The 19253-nt window shown below is 46.4% G+C and overlaps 1 protein-coding gene across 1 annotated transcript in view; it reads left to right on the top strand.

The window, feature by feature from the left end:
• LOC120055411 (kin of IRRE-like protein 1) overlaps positions 1 to 17719 on the top strand; it is a 22900-nt gene extending 5181 nt beyond the window's left edge. Inside the window, exons 7-16 of the mRNA XM_039003274.1 lie at positions 2180 to 2328; positions 4963 to 5090; positions 5854 to 5980; positions 9492 to 9592; positions 11726 to 11942; positions 14470 to 14577; positions 15322 to 15449; positions 16344 to 16418; positions 16937 to 17567; positions 17670 to 17719. Of these exons, the coding sequence (XP_038859202.1) occupies positions 2180 to 2328; positions 4963 to 5090; positions 5854 to 5980; positions 9492 to 9592; positions 11726 to 11942; positions 14470 to 14577; positions 15322 to 15449; positions 16344 to 16418; positions 16937 to 17567; positions 17670 to 17719 (1714 nt within the window). The remainder of the gene's footprint in view (positions 1 to 2179; positions 2329 to 4962; positions 5091 to 5853; positions 5981 to 9491; positions 9593 to 11725; positions 11943 to 14469; positions 14578 to 15321; positions 15450 to 16343; positions 16419 to 16936; positions 17568 to 17669) is intronic.
• Positions 17720 to 19253: the final 1534 nt, after the last annotated feature.

The raw sequence follows: 19253 nt of genomic DNA, 5'->3' as shown, positions 1-19253 counted from the left end.
AAGAAAAACAGGTCAGGAACGTGACAGAACCTCCCCCTTAAGGTGCGAACTCCGGGCGCACCACCATAAATTCTAGGGGAGGGTCTGGGTGGGCGTCAGTCCACGGTGGCGGCTCTGGCGCGGGACGTGGACCCCACCTTAACAATGTCTTTGTCCGCCTCCTTACTCGCCCCCGTGGCCTCCTCTTAACAACCACCCTCCATGTACGCAGCACCGGACTGAGGGGCAGCTCCGGACTGAGGGGCAGCACCGGACTGAGGGGCAGCACCGGACTGAGGGGCAGCACCGGACTGAGGGGCGGATCCTGGCTGGCTGGCTCTGGCGGGTCCTGGCTGGCTGGCTCTGGCGGGTCCTGGCTGGACGGCTCTGGCGGGTCCTGGCTGGACGGCTCTGGCTGGTCCTGGCTGGACGGCTCTGGCTGGTCCTGGCTGGACGGCTCTGGCTGGTCCAGGCTGGACGGCTCTGGCTGGTCCTGGCTGGACGGCTCTGGCTGGTCCTGGCTGGACGGCTCGGGACAGACGGGCAGCTCTGACGGCTCAGGACAGACGGACAGCGCTGGGCAGGCAGGCAGCTCAGACAGCGCTGGGCAGGCAGGCAGTTCAGACAGCGCTGGGCAGGCAGGCAGTTCAGACAGCGCTGGGCATGCAGGCAGTTCAGACAGCGCTGGGCAGGCAGGCACACCTGTAGGGAGGAGACGGAGAGACAGCCTGGTGCGGGGGGCTGCCACCGGAGGACTGGTACGTGGAGGTGGCACCGGAATTACCGGACCGTGAAGGAGGACACGCGCTCTTGAGCACCGAGCCTGCCCAACCTTACCAGGTTGAATGGTTCCCGTAGCCCTGCCAGTGCGGCGAGGTGGAATAGCCCGCACTGGGCTATGCTGGTGAACCGGGGACACCATTTGTAAGGCTGGTGCCATGTACGCCGGCCCGAGGAGACGCACTGGAGGCCAGATGTGTTGGGCCGGCTTCATGACACCCGGCTCGATGCCCAACCTAGCCCTACCAGTGCGGCGAGGTGGAATAGCCCGCACTGGGCTAAGCACGCGTACTGGGGACACCGTGCGCTCCACCGCATAACACGGTGTCTGACCAGTACGACGCCCTCTCACTCCACGGTAAGCACGGGGAGTTGGCTTAGGTCTCCTACCCGGCTTTGCCACACTCCGCGTGTGCCCCCCCCAAGAAATTTTTGGGTCTGACTCTCGGGCTTCCGTGCTAGCCGCGTACCTTCATACCGCCGGTTCCTCTCTGCCTTCGCTGCCTCCAGCTCCGCCTTGGGACGGCGATATTCCCCTGGCTGAGCCCAGGGTCCTTTGCCGTCCAGGATCTCCTCCCAAGTCCACGAGTCCTGTGTCCTCGGTCTCTGCTGCTGTCTGTTCCCACTCTGCTTGATCCTTTTTTGGTGGGTGTTTCTGTAACGGTCGTCATAGTCGTTCTCCTCCTCAGACGAGGAGGAGCATGGATCGGACCAACACGCAGAGTGGTTAGTGTTCATTATTTAATGAAAGTCAACAAAACACAAAACAACCAACGTGACAAAACCGAAAACAGTCCCGCGTGGCACGAACACTGACACGAGATACAAACACCCACAAACACACGTGAACCCCGGCTGCCTAAGTATGATTCTCAATCAGGGACAACGATTGACAGCTGCCTCTGATTGAGAATCATACCAGGCCGAACACAAAATCCCAACATAGAAAATCAACCATAGACAAACCCACCCAACTCACGCCCTGACCAACTAAAATAAATACAAGACAAAGGAAAACAGGTCAGGAACGTGACAAGTGAATACTACCTGTGATAGTGTGCCTGTTAGTGTGTCTGTTAGTGTGTCTGTTAGTGTGTCTGATAGTGTGTCTGTTGGTGTGTCTGTTAATGTGTGTCTAGTGAATACTACCTGTGATAGTGTGTCTGTTGGTGTGTCTGTTAGTGTGTGTATTAGTGTGTCTGTTAGTGTGTCTGATAGTGTGTCTGTTGGTGTGTCTGTTAATGTGTGTCTAGTGAATACTACCTGTGATAGTGTATCTGTTGGTGTGTCTGTTGGTGTGTCTGTTGGTGTGTCTGTTGGTGTGTCTGTTGGTGTGTCTGTTAGTTTGTGTCTATGATATTGTGAACATATAAGATCAGTATGTGTTGATGAGACTGTTCCACCTGTGTGTCTCTCTCAGGTGGGCGAAGGGGGGTGTTCTCCTGGAGGGGATGAGAGACAGTGTGTTTGTGACCACAGCAGACCATTCCTTCCACACCGAGCCTGTCTCCTGCTCAGTCTTTAACGCTGTGGGACACACCAACCTCAGCATCCTGGTCAACGTACACTGTGAGTCTGACCATTAGATAGATGTGATTGTCCTCCGAAGAGGAAATTCATTTCCACAGCTCATGCATTTACATGTGAAGACCAACATCACCCAGACATGACATTTCTAGTTCCATACCTCCAGATAAACAGGCAGGAGACTGAGACAGCAGAGCATATTAGTCTGTCTGTTTGTCTGCTTTCTTGTCTACTGTGTCTGTCTTTCTGTCCGTCCGTCAGTTCGTCTGTCTGTATACCTGTCTGCCTGTGTCTTCCTACTACTGCATCACAGGAGGTTGGTGGCACCTTAATTGGGGAGGACGGGCTCGTGGTAATGGCTGGATAGGTGGAATGGTATCAAACACATCAAACACACAGTTTCCATGGTTCCCATGTAGTTGATGCCATTCCATTCACTCAGTTCCAGCCATTATTATGAGCCTTTCTCCCCTCAGCAGCCTCCACTGTACAGTATCAATCATTTTACCTGCAAACAGCAGGTGTGCTGCTCCTGGCTCATCCTCAGGTGAGGTCCCCTCTTCGTTAGGTGTTTCGACGATTCTCACTCCACCTTCCGAAGGGTGTGATGATTGCGTTGATCAGGCCCGAACTGAGCCAGGTGGCTTAACCACTGCTCCTCCCTCTTCAGCCACAACCAATGTGATGCTCTCTCTACCTCCTGCCCAGCTGTGCGATCTTCTTCCTCTGTGTTCCTTTTACTCTGAGGATACCTCTTGCCCCAATCTCCATTGGCAGGCCTTCCGTTCCCTTGTCTGTACAGCGCCTGGTACTTCCTCAATCCTCTCCTCCCATGGAACCGTCAGCTCGAGCATTATGATGTTCTTTATGCTCCTCAGCCAGATCAACAGATCTACAGTGCATTCAGAAAGTGTTCAGACCCGTTGACTTTATCCACATTTTGTTACGTTACAGCTTTATTCTGAAACGGATTAAATTGTTTGTTATTTTCCCTCACACACAATACCTCATAATGACAAAGCAAAAATAGGTTTTTAGAAATTTACATAAGTATTCAGACCCTTTACTCAGTACTTTGTTGAAGCACCTTTGGCAGTGATTACAGCCTCGAGTCTTCTTGGGTATGACAAGCTTGGCACACCTGTATTGGGGAGTTTCTCCCATTCTTCTCTGCAGATTCTCTCAAGCTCTGTCAGGTTGGATGGCGAGCGTCGCTACACAGCTATTTTCAGATCTCTCCAGAGATGTTTGATCGTGTTCAAGTCCGGGCTCTGGCTGGGCCACTCAAGGACATTCAGAGACTTGTCCCAAAGCCACTCCTGCGTTGTCTTTGCTGTGTGCTTAGGGTCGTTGTCCTGTTGGAAGGTGAACCTTCACCCCAGTCTGAGGTCCTGAGCACTCTGGAGCAGGTTTTCATCAAGGATCTTGCTATACTTTGCTCCGTTCATCTTTCCCTCAATCCTGACTAGTTTCCCAGTCCCTGTTGCTGAAAAACATTCCCACAGCATGATGCTGCCACCACCATGCTTCACCGTAGGGATGGTGCCAAGTTTCCTCCAGACGTGATGCTTTGAATTGAGGTCAAAGAGTTCAATCTTGGTTTCAGACCAGAGAATCTTGTTTCTCATGGTCTGAGAGTCCTTCAGGTGCCCTTTGGCAAACTTCAAGCGGGCTGTCATGTGCCTTTTACTGAGGAGTGGCTTCCGTCTGGCCACTCTACCATAAAGGCCTGATTGGTGGAATGCTGCAGAGTTGATTGTTCTTCTGGAAGGTTCTCCCATCTCCACAGAGGAACTCTAGAGCTCTGTCAGAGTGACCATCGGGTTCTTGGTCACCTCCCTGACCAAGGCCCTTCTCCCCCGATTGCTCAGTTTTGCCGGGCGGCCAGCTCTAGAAAGAGTCTCGGTGGTTCTGAACTTCTTCCATTTAAGAATGATGGAGACCACTGTGTTCTTGGGGACCTTCAGTGCTGCAGAAATGTTTTGGTACCCTTCCCAAGATCTGTGCCTCGACACAATCTAGTTTCGGAGCTCTACGGACAATTCCTTCGACGTCATGCCGGGGTTTTTTCTCTGACATGCAATGTCAACTGTGGGACCTTATATAGACAGGTGTGTGCCTTTCCGAAACATGTCCAATCAATTATATTTTTAATTTACCACAGGACTCCAATCAAGTTGTAGAAACATCTCAAGGATGATCAATGGAAATAGGATGCACCTGAGCTCAATTTCGAGTATCATAGCAAAGGGTCTGAATACTTATGTAAATAAGCTATTTCTGTTTTTTACCGTTAATAAATGTGACATTTTTTCTAAAAATGTGTTTTCACTTTGGGGTATTGTGTGTAGATTTTATAACAAAGCTAAATATTTAATACATTTTAGAATAAGACTGTAATGTCACAAAATGTGGGAAAAGTCAAGGGGTCTGAATACTTTCTGAAAGTACTGTGTCTGTCTGTCTGTCTGTCTGTCTGTCTGTCTGTCTGTCTGTCTGTCTGTCTGTCTGTCTGTCTGTCTGTCTGTCTGTCTGTCTGTCTGTCTGTCTGTCTGTCTGTCTGTCTGTCTGTCTGTCTGTCTGTCTACTATACTTGTCTGTCCATCTGTCTCTACTATATACATATATCGGTCTGTCTATATACCTGTCTAACTACTGTATCTGTCTGTCTGTCAGATGGTCCTATCCTGAAGGGGGCGCCCACGCCGATTACGGTGGACATTGACTCTGACGCCAAACTCAACTGCAAGTGGACCGGGAACCCTCCTCTTACACTCACCTGGACCAAGAAGGGATCTAGCATGGTGAGAACTGACAAGTCCTCTGCTATAGATCCTCGCTTTGGGTCAATTCCTTTTCAATAAAGTCAATTCAGGAAGTAAACTGAAACTATTTTTCTCAATGCTTGTCTATGATCATTTTTGGGGGAAATTGGAATTTCTGTATACTTCCTGAATTTACTGGAATTGAAGTGGAATTGACCCCTACTCTGCTGCTGTCCTGGACCCAGAAACCCCATATCCTGAAGCCCATATCCTGAAGCCCATATCCCGAAGCCCATATCCTGAAGCCCATATCCTGAAGCCCTTATCCGTGCTACTAGTGCTTGAATTGGAGTGAAATAGGTGCCGGATGTAACTTATTTTGGATGCCGGTACTCTTTACATTTAGGTACTGGTAATCATCATATCTTTAAGTCAATATTGCCGTTACTCAGCGTTGAACCTTGTCCCCCCTGAACTTCATACTCACTCCAACCCTAAGACTACCCCCCCCCCCCCCCCCCCAGTTGGGTTTTAAACCCTCCTAATGTTGAACTCCTAACCTGTTCCATAAATATTTTATTAATGCATTATAGCGAATTAAGAAAAACTACAGGAACTTTAATGGAGCCTGCGGCTGAGAAAATCAACATGTTTTATGAATTAAATATCTCTCTCCCTCCCTTTACAACTCGCTTCCATCAAACCTCCCTCCCTCCCTCGTGTGTGAGTGTGTGTGTGTGTGTGTGTGGGTGTGTGTGTGTGTGTGTGTGTGTGTGTGTGTGTGTGTGTGTGCTTCTCTCAGGTCCTCAGTAACAACGAGGAGCTGGTCCTGAAGTCAGTGAGCCAGGTGGATGCGGGTCAGTACGTGTGTAAGGCCATCGTCCCCAGGATCGGAGTGGGAGAGACTGAGGTCACTCTTACAGTCAACGGTCAGTTACAGCACAGCCGTGTACAGTATACACACACACACACACACACACACACACACACACACACACACACACACACACACACACACACACACACACACACACACACACACACACACACACACACACACACACACACACACACACACACACACTCACAGCACAGTGTCACTTCTAACATGAATATCCTTTTGATTCTACTGTTACTACTTCTGGGACCATGTGAACACATCCTCATTTAAAAGACTAATAATTTCCCCCAAGTTTTTCTAGCTGTTTATTTATGTATAGGGCGCTGTTTTCTATTACCATTTTATGGTAATCTTTTAGTCCGTGCTTTTACATTTTTAACTCTTTGCCATTTTGAAGCCTTTTTTCGTGTGAATATATTTATTGAAAATAAATTAAAACGTTTTGAAGAAACAGTTTATTCTATGGTGCAGAGGGCTGATGCTCGTTGTCTGCAGTGAGAAGCTGTCTACCGCAGGACTATGTAGTATCATGACATAGAGATCTCATTCCACCATTTTACATGAAACAGTTAAGTGTCTAGTAATTGACTATTTGTCTGAGTTGCTATTGGCTAAAGAGGTAATTGTAGGTCTCTCCCACTAATTGAGCTAATGAGCTACACCTGTTTAAATGTTTATGGGAGTGTACCAGGGAATGAGAGTGGTAAGCAACGATAGACCAGTGAGGATTATTATTTTATTCGATTAATCTTTTAGTCCTTGTTTTTACCATTTTAACTCTTAGCCATTTTGAAGCCTTTTTTGTATTTATATATTGAAAATAAATATCAAAGTTTGGAAGAAACGGTTTCAGTTCTTTTAGTACAAAAACTTTTTTTGTGAAGGACATCGGCCGGCCCCATCACAGGCCCATATTCAAAAAGGGTCTCAGAGCAGAAGTGCTGATCTGGGATCAGGTTCCCCTTGTCAATTTATTATAATCTAAAAAGGCAACAATTATCCCAGATCAGTGCTACTACTCTGAGAAGCTAAGGGGACGATTCAGTCGTTATTCAATCTCCACCCCAAACAAATAACTGATCAATATCATGCTATTCTCATGCTTAAGTTCAATGTCAGAATACGCAGAGAGAGAAAAAGTGCATTAAAAGGGAATTCCATTCCATAACTCAAGTCGGAATTCCCCCCTAAATGAATACAGGCCCTGATACGACTGCTATGTTACAACTAGATGGTCATTTACTGTGAATAAACATTGTGGGACTTTCTTTAACTCTTTACATTTGTTTTTGTGGCAGTGGATAGGATGGCCTGAACATGTGAACGTTGGTTGGTGTCTCTAGCTTGAATGGTTCAAGAGTTACTGTTGGTGGGTTATTTTATGCAAATGTATATAGTTGATACATGTTTTAATGAATTTGAAGTCAGGATGGCCTGAACATGTGAAAGTTTGTTTGGTGTATCTAGCTTGAACGGTTCAAGAGTTACTGTTGGTTAGTTATTTTATGCTAATTTATACACATTTACGTAGTTATAGCTGGTACAGATTTTTAAGAATTTGAAGTTAGGATAAGCTGAATGTTTTAAAGTTTGTTTTGTAGCTTAATTGGCTCAGGAGCAGGACCATTTTGAATAGTTACTTCTGTATTCCATGGTTCTCATTCAAACCCATGTTAATTTATGAAATGTCTTCATGATTATAGTTTAAAATGTATATATAGTATCATAAAGTCTTTAGACAAGCAATCTAAGATCTAGTTAGGGTCAGTCTGAACCAATGTTGGTTTGGAGTTGAAAGCTTAAAGGGTGAAAGAGGAGGTAGGTCTAGAAATCTTAATTTTTTACCCTTCTAGTCTGTGGCCCTTTTTTCGTTGAAATGCATTGGTATCCATAGCAATGGCTGCGTCTGGGGTGCTCAATGATGAGACATGAGAGAGCTGTTAGCTGGCGTTAGCTAGCTGCTTTTCGTCACTTTAAACTCTGACAAACAGCTGTCATTTTTTATTGCTAGCAGATAATTCTGTTCTGATTCCAGATTTAAATAGTAGAGAAGCAGACCAAGATTTTATACCCTCTAATGCCGGATGTACACTGCACGACTTTCAAAATCCTAAAATTGCTGAGCCACTCACATTGCTATCAACATTTTTCTTACTTTTTAAAACTCTGTGTTGTTGGTTATTTAAGGGCTCATAAGTAAGCATTCCATGGCAATGTCTACCTACACCTGTTGTATTTGGCACATGTGACAAGTAAAATTTGATTTGATTTTGATTTAAAACGACCGTCTTTCCTGTAGTTTATTGTCTTGCCAACGTAGAGATGAGCACAGTAAACGATCTGACACAGACACTATAAGATCCTTCACTTGGTGGTGAGGCTTCTCCATACCACTCTGTCGCACAAAAACAATTATGTGATTAGATTGTTATCGTAGCTAGAACAAGCGGTGGCTCAAAGCAGTCTCATAAACCCTTTTTCAGTCAGTAATTCACACTTGCCATACAGAGTTGAAATATCTAGCCAACATTTTGACTTTAATACCATTTCTGGTGAACTTCAGAGCTGTAACGATTTGTCGCTTTGGTTAAAGGCAAGTACTGTACAAACACATACTAGTAGTAATCATCTCTCATGGGTGATGTGAAACAACGCCATCATCTCACTGGTTTCTTCTCTGGCGTGCTCTCTTTGGCTATTGCTGATCATCGTTCTCAAAACTTGTTGTTGCATATCTCAAACGACAAACATGTTTGCAAATATCAGTGTGTCTGGGACTGCTCAAAGACAGGATCAGTAGCCCTCAGATTGCGTCTCTGACCCGGCTCACATGAAACAGGCGTCGGTGACAGCCACACAACCCGAGTAGGCAACAAAATGGGGATTTTGTCTCCGATCTCAAAAATGTGTCTGGGACAGCTAAATCGGGGACACAATCGTGTAGTGCACACCCAGGTTTTTGTCTAAAGTGCTGCGAAAATGTTACAAATTTCAGTTGTTTGAAAAATGTATGCGGTTACTAAAACAGCTGTATAATTAGATTGGTATCAGATATTTTTTATTACGATTTTCAGATTTGAATAGCAGAGAAGCAGGGAGGAGATTTCATACACTCTAACTTTTTGGGAAAATTGTCAAATTCGCTGATATGTGTCAAAAGTTACATTATTTACAGTGAATAGAATATCATGTTGGGAGTGATGATGTCACAATGGGCCCTATAGAATCCCGAGGAAATCCCATGAAAGTGGACGAAGGACAAAAAGCTTAATAGTTGAAAAAGTATCAAATATATATATATATAAAAAAAAATGTATACAAGCCTGAATAGTCTGAAAATTGTAATGTTTGAATGACGTTTCCAGCTTCAACGGTGTAAAAGGACGAGCGTGCTAAAGAAAGATACTAATAATAAGAACCGTGACGAAGATTTAAACGACTAATTACCTCTTCCACCACTCAATTTCCACTCATTATCAGACGTTCTGTCACGACTGGAGTGTAGCTGAAATGACATCCTATCTGTCTCTCCCCCCCAGGCCCTCCCATCATCTCCAGCGAACCAGTCCAGTACGCAATGAGAGGGGAGAGAGGGGAGGTCAAGTGCTACATTGCCAGCACCCCTCCACCTGACAAGATTGTGAGTGAAGTGAACTCTGGGAAATATCCTGGGAAATATCTGTAACACGTTATAATAACTTTAATGTATATCCCTTTATAAATGCTTTGTATATGTTATAATTGCTTATGAATTGTAAGGCTTTGTAAGTACATTCAGATCAAAGACAAGAGAGAGTGAATGAATGAGAACTGTGCTGATGTCAAGGGGTTGTGTGAGAGAGGGGATGACATGAGGTTGACGGATAGTGTGAGAGGGGGATGACATGAGGTTGACGGATAGTGTGAGAGGGGGATGACATGAGGTTGATGGATAGTGTGAGAGGGGGATACATGAGGTTGACGGATAGTGTGAGAGGGGGATGACATGAGGTTGACGGATCAGGTGTGAGAGGGGATGACATGAGGTTGATGGATAGTGTGAGAGGGGGGTGACATGAGGTTGACGGATCAGGTGTGAGAGGGGGATGACATGAGGTTGACGGATAGTGTGAGAGAGGGGATGACATGAGGTTGATGGATAGCGTGAGAGGGGGATGACATGAGGTTGACGGATCAGGTGTGAGAGGGGGATGACATGAGGTTGACGGATAGTTTGAGAGGGGGATGACATGAGGTTGACGGATCAGGTGTGAGAGGGGGATGACATGAGGTTGATGGATAGTGTGAGAGGGGGATAACATGAGGTTGACGGATAGTGTGAGAGGGGGATGACATGAGGTTGATGGATAGTGTGAGAGGGGGATGACATGAGGTTGATGGATAGTGTGAGAGGGGATGACATGAGGTTGATGGATAGTGTGAGAGGGGGTGACATGAGGTTGATGGATAGTGTGAGAGAGGGAATGACATGAGGTTGATGGATAGTGTGAGAGAGGGGATGACATGAGGTTGACGGATAGTGTGAGAAGGGAATGACATGAGGTTGATGGATAGTGTGAGAGGGGAATGACATGAGGTTGACGGATAGTGTGAGAGGGGGATGACATGAGGTTGACAGATCGAGTGTGAGAGGGGGACGACATGAGGTTGATGGATAGTGTGAGAGGAATATGACATGAGGTTGACGGATCAGGTGTGAGAGGGGGATGACATGAGGTTGACAGATCAGGTGTGAGAGGGGGACAACATGAGGTTGATGGATAGTGTGAGAGGGGATGACATGAGGTTGACGGATCAGGTGTGAGAGAGGGGATGACATGAGGTTGACAGACCAGGTGTGAGAGGGGAGGGGAGATCGTTGAGTAAAATTCTGTACCTTTCAGCGTCAATTATCCACGACAACAGCAGAGAGACATGACACTAATCTGTGGTTTAAAAAAAAAAGTCTCCATGCCATTTTTAGTGGCTGTGTCCCAAATGACACCCTTTTCCCTTTATAGTGCACTACTTTTGACCAGAGGTCCGATCAAAGGTAGTGCACTATAGGATGCTATTGGGATTGAGCCAGTGAGTACTCCAGGCGTATAATGTGATACGACGTTATGGTTTTAGCTTAACGCAGAGACACAAGACCTATGAAATATGAAGTATGGTGCTGTGTGAGTGTCAGAAAGTAGACTGGGGTGGGGTAGGGGGGGTGGGAGGGAAGGGGAGGGGATGAGTTCAAATCTTTAGTTTCTTTTTCCTCCCCCTTCTCCAGCCAATTTGTTAAAAGGTACATTAGCACAACATGTGGGCCGTTGCATATTTCATGTATTCATACTCCATATTTAATAGTATAACTACTTCAGCAGATTTAAAGTAGAAAAACCTGCTAGACTCTTTATTGCTCGTGTACACCTGCCTCAGCCCGGTATGTGTGTGTGTGTGTGTATACGCCTCTGTATACAGTGTAAAGATTTTTTGTTATTGTGTTTTGGCACTTTCTTTAGACGGTAAGGAAATCAGAAGGGGAGAAACAGTGGGAACGGTAGACGAGGGGATTGAACCCGCTTCCGATAGTAAAGTCATATATGACAAATGCTCAACCAGGACTCTGCACTTTTCTATTCTCCATTTGACTCCCTAATTGTGTGTGTGTGTGTGTGTGTGTGTGTGTGTGTGTGTGTGTGTGTGTGTGTGTGTGTGTGTGTGTGTGTGTGTGTGTGTGTGTGTGTGTGTGTGTGTGTGTGTGTGTGTGTGTGTGTGTGTGTGTGTGTGTGTCTCCCTCCAGGTGTGGGCATGGAAGGAGAACGTATGGGAGAAGGAGAAGGGGACTCTGTTGGAGAGGTACACGGTGGAGCAGAGCAAACCTCACTCCCAGGGAGGAGCTGTCCTCTCCACCCTCACCATCAACAACGTCATGGAGTCTGACTTCCACTCTCCGTACAACTGCACCGCCTGGAACACCTTCGGACCCGGGACCATGATCATCACCCTGGAGGAGAGAGGTATGTCTTAAAGGGGCAATCTTGGTACATTCTTCTTTATAACTGAATGAATGATTTAGCCATTGATTCTTGAAAAGGGGGGGGGGGTCACATACTTCTCTGAGATGTTTTAGATTACTGGCCAAGATTTCACTATTGAATAGTATGGGAAAGTTTTGGTATTTTAATGTTTTTATTATTTTATTTTTCACCTTTATTTAACCAGGTAGGCTAGTTGAGAACAAGTTCTCATTTACAACTGCGACCTGGCCAAGATAAAGCAAAGCAGTGCGACACAAACAACAACACAGAGTTACACATGGAATAAACAAAACATACAGTCAATAATACAGTAGAAAAAAAGAAAACAAAAAATCTATATACAGTGAGTGCAAATGAGGTAAGATAAGGGAGTTAAGGCAATAAATAGGCCATGGTGGCGAAGTAATTACAATATAGCAATTAAACACTGGAATGGTAGATGTGCAGAAGATGAATGTGCAAGTAGAGATACTGGGGTGCAAAGGAGCAAGATAAATAAATAAATACAGTATGGGGATGAGGTAGGTAGATAGATGGGCTGTTTACAGGTGGGCTATGTACAGGGGCAGTGATCTGTGAGCTGCTCTGACAGCTGGCGCTTAAAGCTGGTGAGGGAGATATGAGTCCCCAGCTTCAGTGATTTTTGCAGTTCATTCCAGTCATTGGCAACAGAGAACTGGAAGGAAAGGCGACCAAAGGAGAAATTGGCTTTGGGGATGACCAGTGAAATATACCTGCTGGAGCGCGTGCTACGAGTGGGTGCTGCTATGGTGACCAGAGAGCTGAGATAAGGCGGGGCTTTACCTAGCAGAGACTTGTAGATAACCTGTAGCCAGTGGGTTTGGCGACGAGTATGAAGCGAGGGCCAACCAACGAGAGCGTACAGGTCGCAGTGGTGGGTAGTGTATGGGGCTTTGGTGACAAAACGGATGGCACTGTGATAGACTGCATCCAATTTGCTGAGTAGAGTGTTTTATAGAGCTATTTTATAGATGACATCGCCGAAGTCGAGGATCGGTAGGATGGTCAGTTTTAGAAGGGTATGTTTGGCAGCATGAGTGAAGGATGCTTTGTTGCGATATAGGAAGCCGATTCTAGATTTAATTTTGGATTGGAGATGCTTAATGTGAGTCTGGAAGGAGAGTTTACAGTCTAACCAGACACCTAGGTATTTGTAGTTGTCCACGTATTCTAAGTCAGAGCCGTCCAGAGTAGTGATGCTGGACGGGCGAGCAGGTGCGGGCAGTGATCGATTGAAAAGCATGCATGTAGTTTTACTTGCATTTAAGAGCAGTTGGAGGCCACGGAAGGAGAGTTGTATGGCATTGAAGCTCGTCTGGAGGTTAGTTAACACAGTTCCAAAGAGGGGCCAGAAGTATACAGAATGGTGTCGTCTGCGTAGAGGTGGATCAGAGAATCACCAGCAGCAAGAGCGACATCATTGAGATGAGAGTCGGCCTGAGAATTGAACCCTGTGGCACCCCCATAGAGACTGCCAGAGGTCCGGACAACAGGCCCTCCGATTTGACACACTGAATTCTGTCTGAGAAGTAGTTGGTAAACCAGGCGAGGTAATCATTTGAGAAACCAAGGCTGTCGAGTCTGCCAATAAGAATGTGGTGATTGACAGAGTCGAAAGCCTTGGCCAGGTCGATGAATACGGCTGCACAGTAATGTCCCTTATCGATGGCGGTCATGATATCGTTTAGAACCTTGAGCATGGCTGAGGTGCACCCATGACCAGCTCTGAAACCAGATTGCATAGCGGAGAAGGTACGGTGGGATTCGAAATGGTCGGTAATCTGTTTGTTAACTTGGCTTTCGAAGACCTTAGAAAGGCAGGGTAGGATAGATATAGGTCTGTAGCAGTTTGGGTCTAGAGTGTCACCCCCTTTGAAGAGGGGGATGACCGCGGCAGATTTCCAATCTTTGGGAATCTCATACAATGCGAAAGAGAGGTTGAACAGGCTAGTAATAGGGGTTGCAACAATTTCGGCAGATAATTTGAGAAGAGAGGGTCCAGACTGTCTAGCCCGGCTGATTTGTAGGGGTCCAGATTTTGCAGCTCTTACAGAACATCAGCTATCTGGATTTGGGTGAAGGAGAAATGGTGGGGGCTTTGGCAGGTTGCTGTGGAGGGTGCCGGGCAGTTGACCGGGGTAGGGGTAGCCAGGTGGAAAGCATGGCCAGCCGTAGAGAAATGCTTATTGAAATTCTCAATTATAGTGGATTTATCGGTGGTAACAGTGTTTCCTAGCCTCAGAGCAGTGGGCAGCTGGGAGGAGGTGCTCTTATTCTCCATGGACTTTACAGTGTCCCAGAACTTTTTAGAGTTTGTACTACAGGATGCACATTTCTGTTTGAAAAGCTAGCCTTAGCTTTCCTAACTTCCCTGAAAAATATAACCATGTCTCTCTGTCTCTCTTGTTTCTCTGTACAGAGATAGTACCAATAGTATGGGAAAGGTTTGGTATAACCATGTCTGTTTGTCTGTCTGTCTGTACAGAGATAGTACCAGTGGGGATTATAGCTGGTGGAACAGTTGGATCCTCCATCCTGCTCCTGATCTTTCTCCTGGCTCTAGCCTTCTTCCTCTACCGCCAACGGAAAGGCAGTGAGTCGTGTACCAACTAGTTACTACTCCCTCCCTCTGCATGCAACATGTTTGTGGTCGTGTTCCAAATGGCACCCTATTCCCCCCTCCAGGGCTCTGGTCAAAAGTCATGCCCTATACATTTATGGGGAATAGGGGACAGGGGACAGGGACAGAGGATAGGGAGGGGATAGGGGACGGGATAGGGGACAGGGGACAGGGATAGGGGACAGGGACAGGGGATAGGGACAGGGGATAGGGGACGGGATAGGGGACAGGGGACAGGGATATGGGACAGGGACAGGGATAGGGGACAGGGGATAGGGGACAGGGACAGGGGATAGGGGACAGGGATAGGGGACAGGGGATAGGGGACGGGATAGGGGACGGGATAGGGGACAGGGGAAAGGGGACAGGGGACAGGGGATAGGGGATAGGGGACAGGGGATAGGGTGCCATTTGGGATGCATGTGGGTGTGGCTGTGTGTGACTGTCATTCATATAGTCATTCACAATGTACTGTGTAACCACAAATAGTCACGTGTTTATTTATGATCGCTTATTTAAAACTGAATAAGAATGACTTGTTTTCTCTCTCTTTTGTTGTACTGTAGATCTAAACGTTGATCCAAAAGTACTGTTATTCAGATGTCTGTCCCACTTTAAATGAACAACAGCTTATAAAGGCTTCATATAGCATACATAAAGTCTTCATAAGCACTCTGTTAGGCGCTTCACGAGTCATCTGTCTTGTTCTGGTTCCAGGTCGTCGTGGGGTCACTCTGGGGAAGCCGGACATCAAGGTGGAGACAGTCAACAAGGAGACACATAGTCTGGAGGAGGAGTCGGGCGGTGTTTCCACGGCAACGCGCATGGTCAAGGCCATGTATTCCGTGAGTACCCAACACCCACCGCTATGAGTCAAATCAAATCAAACATTATTTAAAGTGCAATAGCTTTGACAAAAGGTGTTTGTCTCCGAAATGCTTCAGCTGTACACTTTTGAAGGGAACCTTCCTGAACCTTCCTCTCGTGTTGCAGTTCCTTTTTTTTTTTAAAGTGCATTTAAAATATAGCAACAGACTTCATGGTAAAACAATCAAATGAAGCATGAAGGGGGGGCATCTGTTCTCTGTTGCCTTAGACTTCACAGACTGAGGTTGTGTTCCAAATGGATGCACTACATAGCGCACTACTTCTAACTGAAAGTAGTGCACTATAAAGGGATAAGGTGCTATTTGAGAAACCCTTAGACTTCTCTCAGACTGAGGAAACCCTGCACTAGGCTACACTGAGAAAGCTCTATGTAAGATGTGATTAATGCCACCGGCCACATGGGTTGTCATTTGACATACAGCTATTATAACTGTCATTACAACATATTTAAGACATAAATTGTTCTAGAAGCTATAAGGTGCTGAAGCCTTTAGTTGTTGTTTGAGAGTAAACCACTGGATTGAATTCACCTTCATGTGCTTTCATGGTCCTGTTACATCTTCAACTGTACTCACCAAACATTTGTCAAACGACATTTTCATCAAATGAAAAACCTGATATTCTGTTTTCCTCTTCCCTCCCTCCTTCCCTCCTTCCCTCCCTCCTTCTCTCTCTCTCTCTCTCTCTCTCTCTCTCTCTCTCTCTCTCTCTCTCTCTCTCTCTCTCTCTCTCTTCCCTTCCTCCTCTCTCTCTCTCTCTCCCTCCCTCTCTCTCTCTCTCTCTCTCTCTGTGTGTTTTGTTGTTTGATGGTTTAGTTTCTACCCTCTGTCTCCCTCTCTCCCTCCACTCAGCCATTCAAAGACGATATGGATCTGAAGCAGGACCTGCGCAGTGAGCTCGATACCCGCGAGGAATACGAACTCAAGGTGAGTAACTCTCTCTCTGCTACTCACTTCATACCCTCCTACATCAAACCAACAAACTCCTCATATGTACAGTACATACAACACAATACACAACAGCATATCACACAGAATACTAATACTAACTACCTCACACCTCAAATATGCTAACACCTCAAATATGCTAACACCTCAAATTGGAACACTCTTGCATGTAATAAGAAAAAAGCTCACTATCACCTCATCTCTATCCTACAACAATACAACACACAACATGACTACATCACACCTCAAATATGCCCAAACAGGGTTGGGGTGAATTCGAATTGAAGGCAGTCAATTCAGGAAGTAAACTGAAATTCCAATTCAATAATTGAAAAAATGTCATTCATTTTCAATGACTACATTTTTTACATTTTACATGTAAATCACTTTCTGAATGCACTGCCTTTGATTAGAATTGCCCCCAACCCTGACCACACCTCAAATTCAAACCCATGTAAAAAAATCACTCGCTATTCCCTCATCATGTTTGTCCTTAGGACCCAACGAATGGCTACTATAATGTCCGTGCGACCACCCACGACGAGGCCAGGCCGTCCTCCCGCTCCATGCTGTACCAGGGAGAGTTCCGGACCCCCAACCCTCCGGGGGGAGCTACAGGTGCTACCTCCAGTGGCCCAGCAGGGGGTCCCGGAGGGGTGGTGGCTGCAGGAGGGGTCCCAGGAGTCCCAGGGTCAAGGGCAGGGTGCTATGACCCCAGACCTCCATCCAGGATGTCTCACACCAACTACCCCCAGTTCAACACCTTCACCAGGGCGGGCCCGAGCCAAGTCCCTCCCAACACCAACCACCCCTCCCACCCCGCCCACCCCTCCCACCCCGCCCACCCCTCCCATCCTGCCTCACAGACCACCGACTTCCCCGGAGACTGCGGACTATTGGACAACAACAGTCAGCTGACCTATGACAACTATGGCTATCCCGCCCAGTACCCTACCTATCGGATGGGCTTTGCCCCGCCCCTGGAAGGAGGGCCGGCCTATGAGGTCTACCCAACTGGACAAGGGGTGGGACCAGGGCCAGTGCAAGGACCAGTCCAAGGCCCATGTCCGGGTCCTGAAACTGTGCTGGGGAATTATGGGACCACCCGCTTCTCCTACACTTCTCCTCCTGGTACTGAGTACTCTCCTCCTGCTACTGAGTACTCTCCTCCTGCTACTGAGTACTCTCCTGCTACTGAGTACTCTCCTGCTACTGAGTACTCTCCTCCTGGTACTGAGTACAACCAGAGACACACTCAGAGGATGCAGACACACGTGTGAGAGAGATGTATTCTGTAATACATAGTGAATACTTGTTTTCATACATGCGTACATACATATAAAACAGACACACACGCAAACACACACACACTTGTTGGAGAGATACATTTATTCTCTCTATGCTTTCTGTATCGTATACGTACACACACAAACAAACGCAAACTATCTGACACAGTTTCTCTCAAATGTTTTATTGTGTGCAATCTTCAGCTCCAAGAGCTGAAAAAGCGAAAGCCACAATCAAGAGGGGAGACATGATAAGAGAAAGAGAGGCTGGAAGTACTTTTCTTAAACTAGGTGGGGATTCAGCAGAGTTTGATTACTTACATGCTAATAGACATCGTCCAGATCCATCTCTTCTCTATTGGACTCTCCACCCCTCTCTCTTTCCTCTCACACCATCTCTGTATATAATCTCAGTGGGGTAGATCATTTTAACCTTAGTATAACCTTGTATAAACGTACTGTATACAGATACAGCTGCTGAACTTTTCTCCTTATTATACACCCTCTTACACGCCTTTAAATTCACAGAAACACACACACACTCTTACACGCCTTTAAATTCACAGAAACACACACACACTCTTACACGCCTTTAAATTCACAGAAACACACACACACTCTTACACGCCTTTAAATTCACAGAAACACACACACACACACACACACAACCTCTTACATGTTGAAAGAGACAGTGTTGCGTCCCAGCTGTGCTCAGGCAAGGCGACAGCTTGTACTCCGTATGTGGGGCTCTTTTTAACATGCTTCTTCTCCATGCCGCCACAAACTGCTCAACCGGCATGGCCAAAGGGCTTCAAGAAGTGAATGAAAGGGAAATATGGGCTGTCTCCCAAATTTCACCATATTCCCTATGTAGTGCACTACTTTTGACTAAGGCTCATAGGGCTCTGGTCAAAACTAGTGCACTATATAGGGAATAGGGTGCCATTTGGGACACAGCCAAAGGCATCATGGTATAACAGCCACTACCACCAATATGGCGATTTGACATCTGACAAGATAGAGAAAGAATGACCTTGTGCTTGACACCTAGAAGGTACAGTGAGGTAACTCTAACCATGGTAATAGTGAGGTACCTCTCTCCATGGTAACAGTGAGGTAACTCTCTCCATGGTAACAGTGAGGTAACTCTCTCCATGGTAACATTGAGGTACTTCTCTCCATGGTAACAGTGAGGTAACTCTCTCCATGGTAACAGTGAGGTAACTCTCTCCATGGTAACAGTGAGGTAACTCTCTCCATGGTAACATTGAGGTACTTCTCTCCATGGTAACAGTGAGGTAACTCTCTCCATGGTAACAGTGAGGTGTATGTGTGGACTGTATGGACAATGAAATAGGGTTTTGTATACAGTATACCACTTACAGTATGTAGAGCAACCTATAGGGAAAGAACGGAGCTGTAGCAGGCTTCTTCAAATGCTTCTTCCTCCTCCTCTGTATTTCTATCTCATCGCAATACATATCTACCCCACATTTCACTCATCTGAGGTCAATATGGTGTGTTTGGG

This window comes from Salvelinus namaycush, chromosome 11, assembly GCF_016432855.1.
Source record: "Salvelinus namaycush isolate Seneca chromosome 11, SaNama_1.0, whole genome shotgun sequence".
Taxonomy (NCBI): domain Eukaryota; kingdom Metazoa; phylum Chordata; class Actinopteri; order Salmoniformes; family Salmonidae; genus Salvelinus; species Salvelinus namaycush.
Note: the sequence above shows the minus strand (reverse complement) of the source record. Positions and strands in the feature narration are given on the sequence as shown.